This window comes from Anopheles stephensi, chromosome 2, assembly GCF_013141755.1.
Source record: "Anopheles stephensi strain Indian chromosome 2, UCI_ANSTEP_V1.0, whole genome shotgun sequence".
NCBI classification, from domain to species: Eukaryota; Metazoa; Arthropoda; class Insecta; order Diptera; family Culicidae; genus Anopheles; species Anopheles stephensi.
This window is the reverse complement of record NC_050202.1, coordinates 3,064,395-3,086,389: the sequence shown is the minus strand read 5'-3', so window position 1 is coordinate 3,086,389 and position 21,995 is coordinate 3,064,395. Positions and strand designations below refer to the sequence as shown.

General features: G+C 44.3%; 1 protein-coding gene across 1 annotated transcript in view; it reads left to right on the top strand.

Annotated features, from left to right (window-relative positions):
* Nucleotides 1-21,995, top strand: part of LOC118517627 (ecdysone receptor) — a 153,116-nt gene that overhangs the window by 22,769 nt on the left and 108,352 nt on the right. Inside the window, exons 2-3 of the mRNA XM_036063937.1 lie at nt 10,924-12,242; nt 14,994-15,166. Of these exons, the coding sequence (XP_035919830.1) occupies nt 11,536-12,242; nt 14,994-15,166 (880 nt within the window). The 5' untranslated portion in view covers nt 10,924-11,535. The remainder of the gene's footprint in view (nt 1-10,923; nt 12,243-14,993; nt 15,167-21,995) is intronic.

Sequence of the window (21,995 nt, the reverse complement as noted above, 5' to 3'; positions counted from 1 at the left end):
TGGCTGATTGACATTGCGCTGTAAATTCAAGGTGAAAGTCATCCTTGGTTGGGTTGGGTGGTGTTTTTTTTTCGGGGGCTGTTGCTGTTGCATATTCGAATGACGGTACCGGTGTGTCCTGTTCTGTGTCGCTTTCTGTGTGGCACAATGCAGTTTTATATGCATAGTAGGAGGTTTGGAGAAAGAGAAGAGAATTGGAGGAGACCCCCTTTTTTTTCGGATGGAACGAATTTTAAATGAAAACTTGAAGATGATGATGATGATGTCCTTTGGGACGAGGGAAAGATAAGTAAAAGCATCGCCTTTTATCAGCACGACCATCTTTTTTCCCCTTTTCAAGTGAGCGAGACATTCAAGCGAGATGCATTCAAACCCATACGATTAGAATCAGCATAATGGTTTTGTGGCAAATTTCGCTTCAATGAGCAGTTTTTTTTGTGTGTGTTTCGTTCTTGCTTTAGCATAAATCAATACGACATTTTCGAACGATCTCGAGCTTGTTTGGGGCATGGTAAGGAAAAGGCACGAGTGAAGGATACAGGGGGGGATTGGGTTCTGCGATGAGGGTAATGATAATACAATTTAATTCAATTTGCAAACACCATTTCGAGTGAACACCTTTGAACACGCCGGGACGAACAAGAATCCGGCCCAGAATCGTGTGTGGGAAAGCTTGTGGAGGAATGGAAAATTCAAATTAAACTCACCGTCGTGTCGAGAGGGTATGGGAGAGTCACACTTCTTCTTCTGCTTAACGGCCATGTTTGCGCACTAAATGTGGCCCAAGGAAACGATAAGCGAACGGAGAAGGGTTTGGAGATGCAATTCAATTAGGAAGGCAACTGATCGATCGATTAAGGACACATGTGGTGTTAATTTCCTGCCAAGCGTTTTTCTGTGTGCGCCTTTTTTGTGCAATTACAATATTCTGTTTTTGTCCTCCGGGTGGGCCTCGAGAGGATCTTTTTGCAGCCAGTTATCTTTTTAGGGAGCTCTTACCAATCATCCTTAGAGTGTGTCGTTAAAAAGACATCGGGTGGTATTTTTTATGTTGGATATTTTTTCATATTCGACATATATTGAGCATTGGATACAACACATTTTATTAATAAATGTTGACGGACTGATGCCGTATTGTCAGGACACAACACATGTCAGAAAAAAATCTCTTTAGAAAAGACTTCAATTGTTCAGTGTATTGAGTTTGAGTGTCTTTATCGATAGTATACGATTACCTTAACCTTACTCTTTTTTGTGTTTGAAGTTCTTTTTGGTCAACCTGGAAACTAGGGGATATTTTTAAAAAGTTGTCAAATAGTTCCTCACTACGAAGAAACCCCTTTATAGATGGGATTCGAACCACGAACTCGCGGTACTTGGATCCAAAAGCCTTAGATCAAAGACCAAGGGACCATTATCAATATTTTGTACTATGTCTGGACTAGATACAAAGTTTTTGACATTATCAAAAGTTAACATGACAGTTTTACTTTGACAGTTTGTGTCTGGCATTAGTTTTGACCTAATGTTCTATTGTTTTAATTTGATTCACTCAAGTCACCGTATGGGGGAATAAATTTTTTTCTGTTGAGTTATTTTCATCAACCAGCATTGGATGGGTTGGGCAGCAGTGTGGTGGAAAATCCATCCAAAACATTCACTCATGTCAAAACACACAACCAATGTCCTCATGTCTGACCCGCATCCAACAAGAGGTTTCTAAAGCCCATGCAATTTTTCATGTTTTCCCCTAGAATGTTTTCCTGTGGGATGTGTGTGATGTGTGGAAAGATTCGCTAACACTTCGCCTGTTCCTTTATCCTTTCCGTGGTCCGGTGATGGATGGAATGTCCGAGACAAACGTAGATAATTTATTTGTATGCGGTTTGTGGGGTAGCTCGAGCACAGGAAGCAGTTTGAGATGAATAGTGTCCCTTTGACGGAGGCGGAAAACTGTTTGCCGTTGTGAGTTTCACAGTTCATTACACTTACACGGGGAGGTGACTGGAAACAAATAGCGCCAGACGTCACTTAATAACTGTGACCCTCCCGTGGTATCCACCGAGCGGATTAGATTGGATTTCCCAGTTTTAATCCATTCCTAATGCGGTCGAACATCCGCACGGGGTTTTCTTGTTCGCTGCGTTGGGAGCCGGCGTTTGTGTTACCTTTTACAAGCCAATGGGTATACACCCGAGACCCGAATAAAGTTCAGTTACCCCCATTAGCAGAAAGCAGAGGTTTTGGGGGTTTTATTTGTTACGAAAGGGACGCGAAAAAGGATACAAACCATAAACCTGGTAAACCTCTCGCACCGGGACCAATAGAAGAAGAAAAAAAACACCCAGACACGGCGAAAGGCCGTTCCTTTGTTACACTTTGGGTCGCCGTGTTTTTGGTCGGATCTCGAGCCCGATGAATTTCGGGCAACCGACCGATGCTTTAAAGCCCGGTGTAACGAGACGGAATACACTCCCCTGTGTGGTTTGACCATAATTTAGTCGAGGCGTACAGCAGCGAACTCACCACGTCGAGACCGAATGTAGCTCACGCGCGTCCCAGGTCGGGCGTCGTCGGTAGTAACGGCTGACGTCGTCTACCGTCGGTGTGGCGTTGGTGGGTCCTTTTGTGGGTTCACGCAAGGTTCAATGGAAGCAAGCGCTCGATTTTGCTCGGAAGGAAGCAAATGCCAAATAAGCTGCGGTAATCGGGGTCCGGAGATGGCGAAAGTGGCACCCTCATTACTACCACGTGTCTTCCACCCTACGAAACTGCGTCGCCATCGATAAGGAACGGCGAAAAGAAAACGGAAAGACCCAAAATAATATCGTACCGAAAAGATTGGTGTGCCACTTTGAGGGATAAACGCCTACGTGGTAGTGTTTCAAGTGAAAACCCGGTTTACGAAGAAAAGAAGAGGTTGAAACGTCCGAATCAGAAAAAAGGGATGTTATACGATGGAGGCGCTTGGTACGTCACGATCGTCGCTTGGTTTCGGCGTGTCTGTTTTCCCTTCGGAGGTGATGAGCCCTCACGCTGTTAGTTTGATGTTTGCTTATCAGAATGTTTGTTTTCGTTTATGCCGAATAGAGCACGAGAAGTATAAGTTTGACTGCAGGAGGATGATTGGAAAATGGTGGCAATTTGTTGGAAGACAATCAACTTATTTGTAGGATTTAATGCACGAAAATTGGTAACCGAAAAATTATTGGTGGTACAATTTTCGGTGAAAACTGTAGGAGTTTTAAAAAGTTTACTCCAACAAGATGATATCATTGATTTCTGGCAGAGAGTTTAAGTAATAACTGTGATACATTGACCTTTTGAAGAAGAGAGATTCTTCCTTTTCTGTGGCATTATCACTTCGGGAGGTCATGGCCGGTAATTTCAGGATTTTTTATTTGAATCATTCGTAGTGAGATGGTTTTCTGGTGGGCAGTTAGCCATTGAGGAGATCCCATTATGCGGTTAATCTTGGAGAAGATGGCAAGACAGCAGCTATAGCCAGCAGTGGCCAGGGGTAAGTTATAAGTCTTAATGAGACTTTTTGGAGTCCTGACCAAGTATACCAAGTTAGATGAGACAGGTAAACCGGTCCGAATAGGTCCGAGAAGATGTCTTCTCATAATGAAGTTTATGAGAGCAGTTCGAGACCTAGATGGAAACCTTAAGGGCCATCTTCTCAAAGTTAATCCAGATATCCTGGCGAACTGTTTTGGAGCATTGACAGTACCATGACTACTCACTTATGGCTACTAGACATGGACTCTGTTCAACTCTGTTATAAACCTCCTTTAGACCTTTAGACGTGGAACGACAATGGAGGAGGTCAATGAGCTGTGTAATGACCACAATATTGGGCAGTGAATCAGATTCGTCATCGCTTAGGCAGGATATTTAGCAAGAACTTAAAGGTTCCATTGAATATCTCTTCACTGATAGCCAATAAGTGCTTCCAAAGTTCATGGATTATTCATCTGGAATTGTTGTTAACAAAAACTTGTTTTGTTTGAATGATTTCGTTTGGCTGAAATATGCTAGACTTGTGCAGCATTTCATTGGCTCCAAATTATCCCCATTTTGTTTGTATAGCTCTCCAGGGACGAAAATCGTAATAAATAACATTCACACATTCTCGTCAGTGATATTTATCCCCCGACACGCTCGCTCATTCAACGCCTATTACGGACGCTTTCATTCAAGAGCGCTTCCGACTACGCAAAGCTCCTCAACATCATCACGCTCCTTCAGCACTGCTCAGCGTGGAAGATACGTTGAAACCTCGATGAACCTATATTTTACTCGAGCCTTTTCCTTCTCGATGGTACCGGTTTGCGTGTGCGAATAAAGGGGGGGAAATTTCACACAAACATACCACGGCTCCCTTACGGACTCGGTCCCCTCCTGTCAATTCTCGCTGCAGGACCATCCCGTCGCGCATCTGTCTGGTCTTTATCGATCGATGGTTTTCGGAGGTTGTAAAGGTCTACATTTAACGGGGCGAGCCTCGGCTGTGTCGTGCTTCTTTCGCACATCGTCGTCGTTATATCCTTTTTCACGCACCCGAAGCTTCCGAAGCGGGTAGGGAACTGTCACGCAAACATCGGCTGGCAGACAGGCAGCGGCACAACGTTTAGCGCGTAATCTCCCCCCACGACGAAAGCTTCGGCTTCGGGTTCCTCTTGTAATAACGGCCGGCCAGCAGTCTGGGCCGGTCCGAAAATTAATTGAATGAATGGTTTTGGTTTTTTCGAGTGAAGTGTCATGCTTCATGCTTGATGGCGCCCAATTCAATCGGCGGGAGGTCCTGAGCTGTTTGAAGTTGAATGCCAGTTGAATGGTGGAGGTAATTATATTAATTCTCGTATGACATTAAACTTTAATTGAAACGCCAGAATGAATTCTTAAACCCCAGTTTCATACTAGCTCGTGCTCTAAATCTGGCTGTATTTTATTTTTGCAATATCCTTAATGTATGCAGTACAGAAAAAAGAAGGTCTCCAGCAAGCAATATTTCAAAGGAAACAAAAAGTTTATTTAGCAAAAAAATTGTTGTCTCAAACATGCGTTGTTTGGATGAATGACTTTTCTTCGTCATACTGTCCTTTTTTTCCTCTACAGCGCCGGTAAAAATGACAACGCTATCGAATGCAGACCAACCTAGATCAGTTTGATTGATGAAGTTATGCTCTGCATATACACACACACATACGCACACACCTTCTAACAACAAAATCCCACTGTGGCCACAAAGGGACGTTTTGTGGTGGGGTTTTCAGGGGGGTAAGAAGGATGTTTTATGGTGCGATTGTATGAAGGAAAGCCTTAATGAGCTTTTTTGGGAGTTTATATGCTTATCCTCCTGCCACAGCCATAGGATCCGTTTTTCTGGGATGTATACATCCCTGAACGATGGTTTAAACTAGACGATGGGCAAAAAGTTTCTCTAAAGCCTACATTGAATTGTGTGTTAGCTTCGGCCAGGCTAAAGCCGAAAGCCAAAAGATGTGGGTGGTGCGGTAACAAGGAAGCTTCCGTTTGGTTATGTTAAACACAACAGAGTCAACGAACTATCCGCCCATCCCGCTAGACGTGGCAATGTGCAGTGGCATTATTATACAACCTATCGGAAGGCGGCCGTGTATTAAGAAAAATGATGACCCATTTATCGTGACGAAAAAGATTTGCCGACGGGCAGCGTGCGTAGGTTTCCGGTGCTTTTCCTGAGCGCGGGCCTCTAGGATTCATACTAATGGCTTCATCATTGCTCTCTGGTACGAAATCTGTGTAAAACACGGTTGTCTCGCAAGCTTAGCTAGGAGGCTAGAAAGCGCTTCCGTACCGTTTTGTCTAGTGGCACGTGGCTTGATGGGAATGAAGAAAAATGATAAGCGGATGTGTGATGCTGTCCTGTGTCTTAATTTCTTTATGATGGTGCGTAGGACTATCCATTCCGACCGACTGGTTTTGTAATGACTTTAGCAGAAAATTAACAGCTAGTTTTAAACAGAGCTACCATTTACAGAGAGACTAATAACGAATTATATATTATTTTAACTCGTGATGAGTGAGAATTGTGGTTTAATTTTCCCAAAGCTCAATATAATTTGAAGTGGAAACGCTTTTCCGTTTGCTCCGGGAGCTTTTCCGATTTTCCAGTACAACTGCATAATGTCGACATTCAGCGGGAATGTCGACTTAATGTTGCTACATTACAGCGTAGCACAGTTGAAAGCTGTCGAAACGGTGGCGTTCCATGCGTTGAAACGTTTCAGTGAAATATTTCACCACTTCGGTTTGAACGGTGAAAGCGCCATCTGGCAGTAAAATGTGGAAAGCTTGGGTGGAATGTTTATGAAATATTTTTTCCTTTTATATTGTCATGTTTTTGACTAGGTTTAAATAGGATAAACTGTTATGTTTTTGGTAGGGAAACATATCTGAATTGAGAAGAAAAACAGGTATTACTAATTAAGCTGTGATTGTATATTACAATTCATGTCAAAATAGCTTTGATGTTAGGAGAAGTCCTAAGGACTTTTGGTCCTCAAAAACTATTTTACCTTGCCGTTGGTGCTAATTTTTAGCAAAGTTTAGTGTTTGCTTGAAGATATATAAATTGTGCACCCGGAGATATATTGGAAATAATACCTCATGATTAACTGCAAAACGACTGTTTACTTAATACCTTTTATTAAAGAATATCCTTATTTGCTGCGGTCAAGTCTTAATCAATTTTCACTCGCCTTTTTAATTGTACCAATTCTACTTCATTACGTGAAAGTACAACCGCTAACAATAACCCTACCCAGTGATAGTGCGTTTGCAACGTTTGCAACCTTTTCGAAATGGAAAGTCCTTGAAATAACCTTAACCCAACCCGGTCGACATTGACAATAATCTCCAGCGCTATTTTTTTTTGCAAATTACGTTGTAACTTCATCTCCACCCGCACCACGTTTGCACCTTACACCAGAATAACGTGCATGATGCGAAGCGTCGGTAACATAAGCGACCGGGATTGTTACATAGACCATAGGCGGCGGTGAATCTGCACCAAAACCATGACCTATGACCCCGAATTTCGGTGTGCCCCGGTTGGAATGACCGTGCGCCTAGTGCGCAGTCTCGGCGCAAAATGGTGTGGCGTCGGGAATTTGCCAGACTCCGGACGTTGGAAAGCAACCATCATCCCAACTTCGGGTCTCGCTCTCCATGCTCGTGCCTTCCGCTGTCTGGCGCTTGAATATCGTTTCTACCGGCGAGGGATAAAAATGGGATAGGAAGGATAGGGGGGTAGCTGTTCACATGAGCCTGGCTCTCAACGTAGCTTGTGTGTCGATTGCACAATATCAAGGGACATTCGGATTCATGCAGGTGTCTGCCAGTAAATAGAAGGGAACGCCAAAAGAGAAAAGCCACCATACAGAAGGGTGTACCAGCCATTATGTACCAGACCATGTTTTTAGAGGATGGAGTCGTTGGACGCAGTTCTCCTTGAGCTTGACTTTCGCCTGCGGTAGGTATCTGTAGACTTTAGACCGTATGCCTATGTCATCAGGATTCACTGATGTACTAATATTTTAAGAAAAGCAAGTCTGAAGTGTCAGAAATGCTTCGTCTACTATTGCAGTTACCAGCTCCCATATTAATAAAGCACATTTTCTACTGACGACATATCAAGGTATCAAAAGTGCTTCCTTTTTTCCATTCTCTCTCGGTGGCTTTGCATTATGTATGAAGTTGCAGCGAACTTCAAAAAGCGAGAAACACAAGCGCTGTTATATTTTCGTGTGCTTCTAAGTATATATACATGTGCACACAAATACACCGCCACAGCCGATGGTGGAGCAGCTTGGTAATAATCGCATTCTGTGGAAAAATGGAAAATACCTTAGGGTAGGTCACTACCAGGACGATTGGGGCATGGCTGGCAGCACATCCATCCCCACCCGACGGTTTTCTTTTCGACTTTTCGATTTGGCGTCTGTTTTCCATTTTCCGAACGCTCTCCTTCGCACTCCTTTTCCCCCCTGTTCTTCTCCGCCCACGTGCGGGGAGGCATCGGGTTTTCTCCGTTTGCCAGACGATTCTCGGTGTTTTGTCCTTCTGGGGGTGCCGTTTATGTGTTCAAAGTACTGCATTGACCTAAATTCTTATGTATTTTCGATGTCTCACGCGTTTAGAGACCATCACCAGCACCACCACCGGGCATGGGGAGCTAAAATTGCAGGAAGAGTAATAAAAAAAACTCTGCTTGGTTCCGTCGCCGGGTTTGTTGGGTGGCCTCCGGGACATTGGGAAAGGTCGATTTAACGAATGGAAGAAAAACGCCAAAGGAAGATGGTTCTGTTGGACGACGAGTCGAGCACAAGGATACATCGTAATACATTTTTTATGAGTATTCATTAGACGAGCAAGAGAAGACCGGGAGCTTCCATTTTGTTTTTTTCTTCTGCCTAACAACACACACTCAGAAATGTAGAAAACACAAAAGAATGGTTCGTTCGTTCGTTCGTTCGTTTGCATGGAGGATGATGATGAGGATGTTGGTTCCACCGGAAGCGGCGGACCCGATGGGTTATGGGAGGGGAGGGGGAGGAAAATTCTTTTTCAAACTCTAAAGGATCTGTTTCGTCTTGTGATATGTGTATGTGTGTTTAGATGGGAGGCAAACGATTTTCGCTTTCCTTTCAACGGTGCGGAACAGGGTTCCATTTGGAAAATTGTGCTCCGGGTAGCGTTTTTCTTATTGCAGAGCTAAAAGAACTATGTTTATTATAAGCTGACGATTAAACCGAATGGCGAAGGCAAATAAAATGGAATGAAAAAGCTTTTCGTTTTATAGAAAAAAGCTATGTCTTATTAGGGGAAAATGTTATAGTTTGAAGCGCTTGAAAACATCGGTGATGAATATGCTCTCGCGTTCTAAGTCCTTCTTCTCTGTCTTCTTCTTGGGCGCTGGAGAACGAAACCTCACAAAAAGAGACAATTTTGGCCTTTATTGACATACTTGACTTCATTTAGTCGTATAGCTTTATAAAACCACTCTCGCGTATGGGAGGGGGGACTGGGGTCTGGATGAGATTTGAAACCGGTCCCTTCCATATTACCTACTAATGCCGCTACCACTATGCCACCGGGTCGTTCCTGCTCTCGATTGCATAACGACAATAAAAGTGAATGCATCATCCGTGCTGTTCTTACGCCCTGAGTGCCAGCGACATTAAAACGAATAAAAGGAACGGAACCTATTTGTCCTACGAATCCAGCCCGGATAAGTATACACTCAGCAAATGAAGTTCCTAGCATTCTTAGCTTCTTAGTCCACCCACGGTCAAGGCTCTGGCATTTTATTAACGCTTCGATTGGTTTGAAAGGAAAATGAAAAACGGTCTGGTGAAAATTCATCTACCTAATTCCCCATCTACCTAAGTCCGCTCACAGGCAATCACTTTTCTAAGGATTAATTAATGCTTTGATGTTAACTTTCCGCTGTGCAACTGGTTAATATGTTTTAATCGAAAAACAAGCTGGCTGCTATTGAAGCGCTCATGCATCTCTTTATGGTCATTGTTGCACCCAGACCGTAGAAGTTTTGGTGGATGCAGAAAATTGCACGAGACCGTAGAATTCATGACCATTTTGACGCCTTTCGACCGTTTTATTTTGTTTAGAAAAATAAATCAACTACTCCCTGTGTTTTTCTTTTTCAAAGTCAGTTCTGATACTCTTAAATAAATATGCAATTAAAATTAGTCAACAACAACGGCTTGTTTATTGTTACGATAGGATACTTTATCTGCCACTCGGCTACGTGTGCGCGAACAGTGAAAAAACAATTCCATCGAAAAGGAAAACCATGACCGGCCTTTGTCTAGGCGCTTTGGCTGGTTTCGCCGTCGTCTGCCGAGCGCTAGCGATGAGGAAAGTGAGTGGCGACACGATTTTCCACCATCTCAACCGTGCCAACCTTGCGTCTCACTCGCTGCGCTCTGCGGTGGAAAAGCTATGTATTATTTTGTTTAGGTTTAATGGCCTGAGTCGTCTGAGTATCCATTTCCACGCTTTGCACACATACTACCATGGATGACCGCTCGGCTGAGAAAAGCACTCAGCAAAAGCGATCGATTTTCCTCACTTTCGCGTTTATCTCAAACAGCTCGATATAGTGAGGTGAGAAAAATGTGGGGAGACTTTCGGAAAGAAAACTCGCCTCAACACCTCGCCTGAGTGAGTGCCACCCACCCACTCGCTGTGTCGGTGTTGGTGTGTCGTCCATTGATTCCGAGCAGCAAGCGCATCATCCGACCTACGCCAATAAGCCCCTGCTTGTCTACCGTTTCGTTTTTCATGTTGATTTTCTCGCAATGGCGCACCTTGCACTTGATAGTTTCACAAGGGTGCCTTTGAATGGGGTGTGTTTTGTGCTGCATTTTCAATGCCTCCCTGGCTTTGGCCGTTGGCTTGGCTGGCTGGCTGGCTGGCTGGATGTCTGGGTGTATGTGTTGGATTTGTGTTTATTTGGACTTGATAATGTTGCACGTTCGGGTGCAAGCGCGGGATGGTGGATCGATTTTTCATGCCCCGCGCTTTTGACTGTATTTGTAGAGTTTGGCTCATTGTTTTCGCTGTCTGGTGGAATTTTGCAGCGATATGGAGGGAGTTTTGCAACGAGCCCCAGTAGCCCTTTTGACGCTACTGTTGGATTGTGTAGACCAAATGGGTGATAAAGATAAACTGGATTACGATGATCCTTCCGGCAAGAGGTGGCTAATCTACATTAATCCAATGGGATCGCTTTATATCCTTATGGCTGAAGTTATTGTACATTACTGATATTTTTTTTTAATATTTCCGGAATCCATGTGAAGAACTCTTCAAGACTAACAATTATTTTCCAATTTCCATCCTTCGTTTCAGATATTCTTCCGTGAATCTCGCCGAATCTTCTTCCAATACGACACTGTCATGTCCGAAGGCATAAGAATGTTCCCGATCAGTTGTGTCGCGCATGCAAACGCCTATCGAAGCAGCACATTGGTCAGCTTGCGGCTTGACCGTGTCCTAAATCCGGACTACATATGAACGTTTCTCACTCGCACAGAAACTCACAATAAACGGGCCGAGCAGGCTTCACGAAGTGCAATAGCGAGAAAGCGAGAGTCGAGAACCTAGCTCGATCTTTTAGAATACCTTAAGCAAAACTACTATTTAACCTCACAATCAATCTTATCTGCGACAACAAAACAACAAGCTCGAGAAGTGGTGGAGTAGAGTAAAATGGACGTGCGGTAGAATTAAGCATTACGAACATTCTCGAATCTCTGCAAATTCTTAAACTCTGGATACGTATTAAGATACTGGTCGACAAAGTGCGTTACATTTGGACGGTGACGAATCTCTGGCGAATCGAATAGAGATCACTGTAGAGGACAAAACGTTTACAAAACGAATCTCAACCGCCTTGTGTTGAGAGGGTCGCCCCAGTCGTATAAGAATCCTTACCTTCCCAATTCGTTCTTCCGGTTGGTCATGTACCGTGTAAACATCGTCAGCACAAATCCGAGCGTGTCAGCGAGCAGTAGCAGCAGCAGCAGTGGAAGCAGTGGAACTGGCGGCGTCAGCAGCAACGTTGCAATTCTTCAGCAAGCGCCGCAAATCCTTGGAATCACCGGCGGAAGCACGATCCTGGCGGGCCAAACCGGTACGACGACACTGCCGATCGGAACGATAGTGAGCATACAGCAGCCCCAGCAATCGTCCCAGCAGCAGCAACCGAACCAGCCTGCCACGGCTACGATAATCGGCTTGAGTGCCAGTACGCTCAGTGCACTGAATGCGGCAACGGCGGTCGGGACGGGCGGTGGAGCCACGATAGCGAGCGGTGGAGCAACGATCACACCGGTAACGGCGGGGGCGGGCGGCGCGACGGTTGTCGCCAATCAGCTGCTGAAGGTGGCCGCCGGCAACAACAACAGCATTAGCATCCTGAAGATCGGTGATGACATCATGCTGAAAGCGGTGAAAGTGGAACCCCTGCCGAGTGACACGGGCGGCGGCGGTGGTGGTGGTGGTGGTGGAGGAGGAGGTGGAGGAGTTGCAGCGGCCTCCACGACCACCACCACGACCGGAAGTAGTGCCGGTGTCACTGCTGCCAACACTGTTACCGTGACGACGATCCCGCCGGCTAATGGTGGCAGCGGCCATGTTGTCTTCGGTGGCAAGCGAAGGCATGAGAGGTATGTTGACTGTTGCGAATTGCATAGCCGTAAAAATAAGCGATACGAAAAGAAAAATGACAGCTGAAACCTTAATTCTACAAAGCGAACGCGATTTTTCTGAAAAGACGTTACGAAGCGTTACAAAGCGTTATAAAGGATATCCTTTACCAAAAAAATGAAGTTAGATGTAGTTTTTTCGGTTATTCCTACGTGTCGGAATGCCACAGACAACAGAGAGACTAAATTTAATTAGGAATAGCTACAAACCAATGTCCTCCCCTCAGTTTCGGTCCTGAGCTCCCTTCGCGCTTTGTGCATTCACAAATCCTAACCACAGACAACTCTCCATATTCCCCTGAGCGTAGTCCTACTCTCCAATCGAAGGAATACAAAGCCGGAAATGCGTCATTCACCACGCCGCCGACGTCTGACAACCTTGTTGTTTATTTTTTGTAATCGTATGCATATGCGCTACGTTGTCGGTGAGTTGACCTAATTTGGTGAGGAGTGCTAAGGAGAAAAAAAAGAGACGAATTGTTGGCTCGTTATGTTCACCGTTTCAACCTTCTCCTCTATTGCGACTACCGGTACCGGTTGGCATGTCTGGTTTGTGGTTGGTCACCGTAAACACACACACACGCACATACAGTCTAGAAAAACGAGAAGAAAATCCAATTTAACGCCTTCAATTAGCTGGCTGGGAATGGCTTCAGTTGTATGGACGAAATTGTTGCTCGCCCTTTTTTTTTTTTGAACAGCTTCGCGATATGTTCCGAGGTCTGTTTACACGAGACACAGTTTTGCGCAACACTGTTGTGCATTGTAAAAGTTCATTGGGAGATAAAGTTGTTTCCCAATACGTCTCAAGGTCACCGTCGCTGTCTGATAACAGGAACGGGAAGGTAGGTGTGTGTAACTGTCTGGCTGGATTTGTAAAATCACTATTGGCTCAATTCATTCTTTGTTGTGCGCCTTATCTCGCGCACCGTACAAGCTGTCATTCTAGGTTGCAACACGGTTGCAAATCATTAATGGACTGCAGCAGCGTTTGCGGCGAGCGTAAGCAAACAAAATTGTAATAAAGAGATAAAACATTGAAGCCCATTAGCAGTGTCAGACACAATTTCCTAACTTCTGATGAAGAATATTGGATGGACAAGTAAATTTGTCACCTCGTCACGACATTGAAAGAAACCTCAAAAGATCTCGCTAATTCTGAAGCTAGACAGGGCGCAATGAAAATGGAACAGAAAATAGCAGTACCCACTGTTCGCTTTTCCGGCCAAACTTTCTCCCACCCTGTAACACACCCAGCCGGAAGCCTCACTGGAAATTACCTTGGGAAAGGTCGTGAACATCGCTCGCAGGCCGTCTGTATCTCATCCGCTACTAGCGAACGGATGGCGTGCGACGACAGCGAGGTGTGTGTGTGTCTGTGTGTGATGATATTATTTGTCCGTTAAAATTGCTTACCAAACGTCTGGCGTTCATCGGCGTCTGGGTCCCACCCGGGTGATTCACGCCGGTCGGTCTGTCTGGCTGGAAAATGGCCCCAATGTGGTGGGGGAAATGTAGACGAAAGTCACACTTTGCTATCAACGAAATATATCCAGCGACGTGTGCACGGCCTGTGTGAAATGGTACACGCCGGGATCTATTATCAGATGGGAAATGAAAGCTAATGAGTATAGGAAGTGGGCAGGAAAGGGTTTGAGCTCCGCGCGCTCGTGTGTGTATGTCATTCTATGCAGACGAGTTCTTCTCTCCGGTCGTGGATGTAATTTGGGTCAGCTTTCTCACCTTGTTTTTTTTTTTAATCTTCCGTTGTTGCTGTCGTTGCAAGTCTACTACACTGAGCTGCACACATCACAACCGGTCGACTAGCGAATGGCGGCAAATTATGTGAGGCGGAGGTCTCGTTAAATCGATTTTTATTTGTTTTTCCCATTCGGTGGGTGTCTGGTTGTTCTCAAGGCCTCGTTAAATGGTGATTTGCGAATGCTCTTTGTTTGATGCACGGAGCGTTTTACAAATTTGTGTGGCGCAATTTTTCCGCCGTGCGTGTCATGGGCTTAGCGATGGGTTCTGTGTGCTGAGAAGGAATTATAGAGCGAGAATAATATTACTAAAGATGAGTTCACAAAGATGACTAAAGATGAGTCACAGTACATAATTAAATCCGAAGAGTTCTCAAAATTTAGATATCTGTAGCCAACTCATCCAATCTTTTGGGATTCGGGATATCTCGGACGACTAGTAACTCTTTCACCTGCTTATTCATCACTCTTTCAGGATTTGACTCTATGTTTAGGATTTCCAAATTTGAGGGGTTATTTGTTAAGAATCCTCTATTTTGGAGCTGTCGAGCTATGATGCTCGAAATTCTAATCTCTGTGGGGACTCTCTTACTCCTATTCCTTACTACCTAAGCATTCATGGCTCTCTTAATCTGATCTGAGACATGATTTAGCGATTCTTTACTAGAATTCGAATATCTGAGTAAACTTCAAATCTCTCTGGAAACTATCTACTCTTTACTTACTTATTCGCTTTTTAGGGAATACCTGTTAAGGATTCAAATCTCTTTGGTGTTCGATAACTCACAGCTCAAATAGCTTCTACCTTTCTAGTATTCTGCCAGTCATCATGATGATACAGTTCAGATAAAGTCTCTTAAAAGGAGACTTATTTCAAATCTGATTAATTTTTTTTTTATGTTTGACAGACATTTAATCCTTCAACATTCTATTTGAATTCGTTCCTTTACAGCAATGAAGAATGGATATCCTCACCTAGTCCCGGGAGTGTGCAAGGATCGGCACCACCACTGAGCCCTTCGCCCGGCTCGCAAAGTCACACCTACACCAACACCATGTCGAACGGATACTCATCGCCATTGTCCAGCGGCAGCTACGATCCATACAGTCCGAATGGGAAAATGGGTAAGTACCGGTCGTGAATACGAAACCGAAGCTCAGAACGCTTTTTAATCGACCGAAAAAACAGCTGTAAGCTAAAGAACCTCAATCGCGTGTCACCTCCTCCCACGGTTTGTTTGCATCATAATTCCCCGTAAAGAGGATGGAATCATAAAGTGCACAACTCTGCTCGATGCTGGCGGGGGTGCAACAAAGTAATTCCACCGTCTTCCCAGACCGCACGGATACAGCGTGGAAAGCCCTTTTTTGCCAACCGCTATATGACGCGCGTGTCCTGGTCTACTTCGCTACGGACAATGTTCGCATCCCCGCGTATTAATGAGCAACAGGCACACAACTGCAACAATGTTAATCTATCGTCATCGGTCGTCCCCTTTCGTGCTATTTTCAGTGACGTGCGTTCAATTTTTGTGCATCCTTTTAATGGCTCGCCGAGTGCTCCTACAACGCCCACCACGCAAATGGTGCCGTGCCGTGCTAATGAAGCGTGTTATAAATCGTAAATGTGTAAATAATTTGCAATTAAATGCGGAAAACTGTAATGTGCGGGGCTTGGACAAGGGAAAAGTGTTATAATTGTCCTTGTTTTTGTGTGTGCTGCCGTTGTTGTCGTCGTTGGTGAATTTTCCTTTCGTAGAATGTAGCAACATTTTATGCCACCGAGAGACCCGAGGGACCCTTCCCGGTACGATTGGCAGAGATTGGTCTAATTTTAGATTTATGTTTCCTCAATCGTCGCGAATGAAATATAATGAGGCCTCAGTTTTGTATGTGTGTGTGTCGATTGGAAGAAAACGAAAAAGATCTCTTATTTCCACTTTGCAACATTCTGCAGTGTTCGGTGGAGTTGAAGAAGAGGACACACGGTATTAATCGTACCAACTACACCGAAGTCACGATTCTCCTCAATCAGCTGCATGCTCTGGAGCTTAACCGAAAGAGTAGTTAGTCCCGTGGCCTTCTGGCGCTGCAAAAACAACAGCCTTGAACTTATATTGCGAACCGGTCAATTGTAGAGGCTCAATAATTGAAGGTTAACCATTGAATTACGTCAAAGCATTTGCACTTTTCTGTATCATTTCTGTCGCTCGGCATGGCAAATATTGGCGAACTTTATGCTCTGATCACTCATCAAGCGTGACTTACCATCTTTTTTTTCTGCACACCAGAAAGGAGAAAGTGACGAATTATGCACCACCCCTATCGAAAAGTAAAATTTAAACACACAAAAGCAACCGCAAGTGCCTGCACATTACTAATCGATGGGGTATGAATTAAAAGCAAAATTCGCAATTCGGTAAGAAAGAGTGGGAAAATTCCTTTTTCTTTCACTTTTCGCGTGTTTGTAATGATAGGATGAGTGGGAAAAGGGGGTGGGGGAAGCGGCGAGCTGGAGCAGGAGGTGCTGGTGGTACTTGATGTAGTAATTTGCTCTCCCACAAGCGATCTCGATAGCTCGGTGCTTAGACAATCAAAATGGCTGCTCACCGAATCAGCAGCTCGAACACAACCCCCCGAAGGAAAGAAAAATTTCTACTCCAATTAAAACGCGAGCGCTACATTTCTACATCGAGCGAACGGCGCGTCGAGCAAAAGGAAAACTGTGTGGAAAACCCGGTTTTGGGTTGTAAGACATGTTTTCCTCCCCCAACCCTTTCCCTTCTTCACCCCTTTCTGCAGAGCTTCTAATGGCCTGCGGTGCGCTCTCGATGAGCAGCGTCTTGTTAGATGTCGGTTGCTCCAGTTCCTGTAAGTGGTGGGGTGAGCGAGAGAAGAGGTGGAAATGAGGGGCTAATTAACACACACACACACACACACACAGATACACAAGAAAGGTAGTGGAGCATTAGATTCGTCAAGCAATGCGCTGCAGCTAGCAATGTTTCCGAAGTGGCAAGATCTTCATTATCAATCGAGTGGCTAGGGAAGAGGGGATTAGGAGAGGAATCATCGCGCGGTGTGTGTGTGTGGGCTTGATTCACTTTTTCCTTTCCCATTCCGAACGGCCGGGTACAAAATGCAGATGCAGAACCGGTGCATGCAGCAGCATGGGGTTGAACTTGGCGATCGTGCGCGCGAGCTGTACTTCACCTAGAAAACTACTTTTATGCTCAATTTTTCTTTTCCCGCTCAGTTTCCATTTCTAATCCAGCGGAATGGACGGTTGAAATATTTTTCCTCTACCCTTCTTTTCTTTTTGCATCAAATGATGGATGCCATGTAATAGAGCAGCTGGAACAAAGAAAAGTGCGCCACACCCCACAGGGAAAGGATTGTTAATTGTCGTGGAACGAAGAAAAAGAAGAAGAAAAAAACGCAACAATCGAGGGGTTCATTTTCACGGATAAGGTGTGCGAGGCATTTTCCGGCTGGGTGGAAAATGAGTTTTTCTTGCAAGGGTTTTCTTTTAATGCACTCAGCTCCTATTCTAGAGAATAAATTTAAGAATTAATTTCAAATTTAGTATTACAACGTATTAATATTTTTAATCATTGTTGTAATGTTGATAGCTGTAAGTTTACTTTTTATGTGAAGAGTTTAGTAAAAAATTATTGCCATTTTCAACCCCCATTTTCACTGAACTTGAAGTGAAAAAATATGCACAATGTACTGGTAGCCCTCTATGTGTCAAATTTCGAAGTATAATCAATTAGACGATATCTGGGTAAAGTCTCAGTTGCAAAATCATCCTTTGTAACATAACTATGTACCAATGTGCAGAAGATCGTTTTTGCAACTTATTCTTCTTCTTTTTCTTCTTCAGCAATACTACATCATGTGGGCACTACCATATATTTTGATGATGATTTTTGTAATCCACTTCTCATCCTCGCCATATAGCTTTTTAGAGATTATTTGTGTATTCTGACGCTTACTAATATATTTGTGCACTAACACTTATAAACTGCACAAGAAAACATTATCTTCAAAGTGAAATTAATAGTCTAAATTCAATCTGTCACATTGATTATGTCACATTGCTTTGCGGATGATATTTTTGTCCCATACTATATCCTACATAAAGCTAACTCTCTGGTCTCTGGCTATCTGTCTCGAGCCACCTTCCTTATTACCGCATAAAAAAAAACCGGTGAGGATGGTTACAGCATATTAAAAGGGAAAAAAGGTCCATTGCAAAGCAGTCGTCCTTCCCGAGCGTTCCAAGGACATTCGAGTTCATTTCACTCTGCGTGCGCGCCACGGTTTTGTGGCAGAGAAGCGATGGTTTTAAATTATATTTATCTTTCCTTTTCCGATTTGCTTTCTCTTTCCTGTCTGCTAGCGAACGGCAGTATTAATTTTGCTAAGAAAAAGGAAAAACATTTTCACTCCGCTGGGCTGCGGGCTGCTGAATGCTTTTGATGTGTACGGGCGAGGGAACGTTTTGAAGCTCAAATTTCTCCCCAACATGCTATCGGCGGGCTCTAGTGCTAGCGAAGCTTCTTCGGTATCCCGTTTGTTTTTTTGGTTGCCTTCTTCACTGCGATCGATCGGAGCGAAGGTTCAACCGATGGTACCGTGTCCTAGGTCGCATGGGCTAGAAGAGAAAAACCGTTGCGCAAAAACCCTTGTTGACTGTTTCCTAGGGAGAAGGTTGAACACGCTTTCGCAGTGGCGCTCGGAAGCCAGAACAACCGAGCACGCGCATCACTTTTACCACGCCGGATTGCGAATTATTTACCAAAACCTCCCTCTACCTGCTAAGAACTGGGAAGGGATCAAACAACGAAACTGAACGAACCAATACAACACACACCCGCCCGCCCGCCCGTTGCACTGTGACGGCCCGGTTCCTTCAGTATTATGTGATACGTTGGGCAACCTTCGGGCGCGTTCCATCCCAACACCCAACATTTTCCAGATGCAGGTGACTGGATGGGGTGGGTTGGGATGGGCGGGATGGGTAGTCCCTTTACGTGCCCGAGTGCACTGGCTCTTGTTGCGGTGTGGTGCTGTAACCTTCAAAAGGTCACTCAACTGCCGTGTTCTGTTGCGCTTGCTCCCGTTCTGTTTCTCCTCGTGACGGTTGTTTGTGGGGACATTATGCGGCCCATTTTATCTGACTAGCCCTAGCGATGGCGTCCCATGTTCGGGATACGGGGAACCGGTGGAGATGTGGACACAAATAAACCAGTGGAAAAAGGAGGGGACAGTAACGGACCGGTTTTATTCTGATCAGAAGTAAATTTTGAATTTGTTTTAATTTAAAGCTCTAGCAAATTCGATACACATTGCTTCTCAGCACATAACATAAGGGTATTCATGCTTAAAACAATATGCATGTTGAGATATAACAACAATAAGTTGTAAGTAGAATGCTTAAAAATTCGCCTATTGTTTTATACATCTAGACAATTGCTGTATAGACTTGAAAAACACTGTAAGTCATTCTTAAAGAATGTATGATATAGGAAAAACGTTAATAAAATGTAGGGTCCACCGTAAAGACCCGCTAACCGGTCTGATGAATCCAACAAAGGCAAAAGCCGGGAGAAAGCTGACACTGACCTGCGCCAAGCGAGGCTAAATTGTACCATCAACACACACCACAACTGTCTGTATTTTCTTTCCTTTGCATTATTTTTGCCCAGTCCCACACCATCGCAAGGGCTGTCCCCTTTGCGCCCTTTTTGTGTGGGAGGAATTTGACATCAGCTCGCCTCGAAGACACAAACCACCCGACATGAGCCCCAAAAAGGTTGTTCTGTATGGGCGGTCGCTCTGTTGAATTATTCGTTTATTGTCGGATCGATACGGCTGACCTGTGTGGGTGTGCTTGTTTCAAAATTTTCCGACCGCTTTTCTGGTGACTTCCACCCATCCCAGACACCCATCCCAGACGAGACTAATTTTCCGGACCTACCTCAACGGCAGTCCTCTGCCTCGATGGTTTGGGGGGTAAAATTTAGGCGACACTTGTATGGATTTGTTGCCACCGGCGAATGCTAGACACACTGGTGCTCACATGCTTTTCCATGGAGTCGGGCGTTGCATGTCCGAACGTCACGTTTCAGAGCTCGCGATAATTGCAATATAATTACCCTAGGGATAATGCCACCGTGGGAAGGAGGGAGCTGAAGGATGGAAGGGGTTTTGGTGTGGAAAAAGAAGGTAGAAATGAAAATGATCCATGACCTAGCAGCCGGGTGACGTGTGGGACAAGCATACGTGGACGTGGGCGGGGTGGGAACAAATCACAAACAAAGGGAAATGTGAAATGTGGGGTTGGATGCGATCTGGTCTCGCTTTCACGGACAGGTGTGAGTGAAGAAATGGAGCATCGCTGGTTTGGGTGTGAAAATGGAAGGTAGTGCACCGATGCATCCATTGCAAACACTCACTCACTCACTCTCTCTCACACACAGAGGCATGAATGTATCAGTTTCGTTTCAGACGCGTAATCATCGCACCGTGATGGTAATGGATAGTAGGTTCGGATGGAAGTGCAAAATAATGACAATGATACTTGTTCGACACACAGTCACACACATTTTAGTGACACATGTTGTTCAGTTTGTGAAAGTGGCTTGCTTAATGTGAGAATAGTTTGATAAAGACTATAAATTACTTTTAAATTATATTTGTTAGTATGCTGTAAAATTTTAAATGTATTTTTAAATATAATTTGCAGTTGTTATAAAAAATCCTACCTCAAGCTACCAAACCAGTCTTGTAATCCTTCATAGTCACTAGTGGCTTCAATAGTTATAAAACTGTTTAAGAATTGAATTTCGTGCTCTAGACGTTGAAGGGTTTGAAGAAAAATATAAACTCAAACTGCCAATCACCTAGTAAAACCGTGTTTAGTCACGGGTGGTTTTATATGCATTTGTTGACTCAAAAAGATATTTAAAAAATAATTGCAAACTCAAGCTTTTAAGTACTTTATGTTACTTTTAGTTGATGAGTGATTTTTTAATCATTTTTGAACCTTTTAAAGTAGCTTCTATGAGATATGCTTTAAGCTCAATCTTTCAACTACCTTTTGTAAACTCTTTTAGTCACTAGTTGCTTCAATAGTCGTGTCAATTTACTGCTCGATTCGGATGAATGCGTATTGGCTTCTGCTGCAGAACCCTGAAGGAACAATGGCACAAACACGGGTCTGTCCGTCCGTTCGTCAATACCGTGTTGCAAAATGCCATCCCCAGATAGGGCGGGGGAAGATGTTTGACTCTCCTTATAACAAACACACCCCAGACACGCAAACAAAAGCCAGTCCCCAACACCAACAACATTAGTCACCACCAAACGGGTTCCTTCAACCGGCGGCAACAGTAGGTGAGAGTGTTCCTGTTTGCATTCGTGTGTGCAAAAAGGGAGGGCACAGGGGTACCACCGTGTGCATCTAGTAGGTTGCATGTGTGCAGTGATGCAGTTTTAATGACCTTTCTTATCCGACGCTGGTGGTTCGGTTTGTGACGCACGACGTTGACCAAATTCGACAACACCGGCGTTATCGCAAGTGTACCGCTCTTTGTCGTCGGGTAGGTCGTGGTCGCTGGGCTGTGTACTTCTTGTTAGTGTTTTCGAGAATTCTATGATTCATAGAGCTGGGTGATGGGAGAAGGTTTATACAAAAGTGTCGCTTTGAGTGTGATGACCTTCCTTCGCATCTTCTTTAACGAAGAGATATTGAGGGGTGTGTTTGAAGATATATTTTTACACAAGTAATTGTTTAGTGAGCAAATGCCTAGAAATCGCGACTTTTCGATGATTCCAATCCATCGCCACCGTTTGACATTTGCTTGACAGCGCCATCCATAAGAAAATGAGAGAGAGTTGAGAAATTAAACAAGTATTTTATGTTCTCAAGCTAGACAAAAATCGA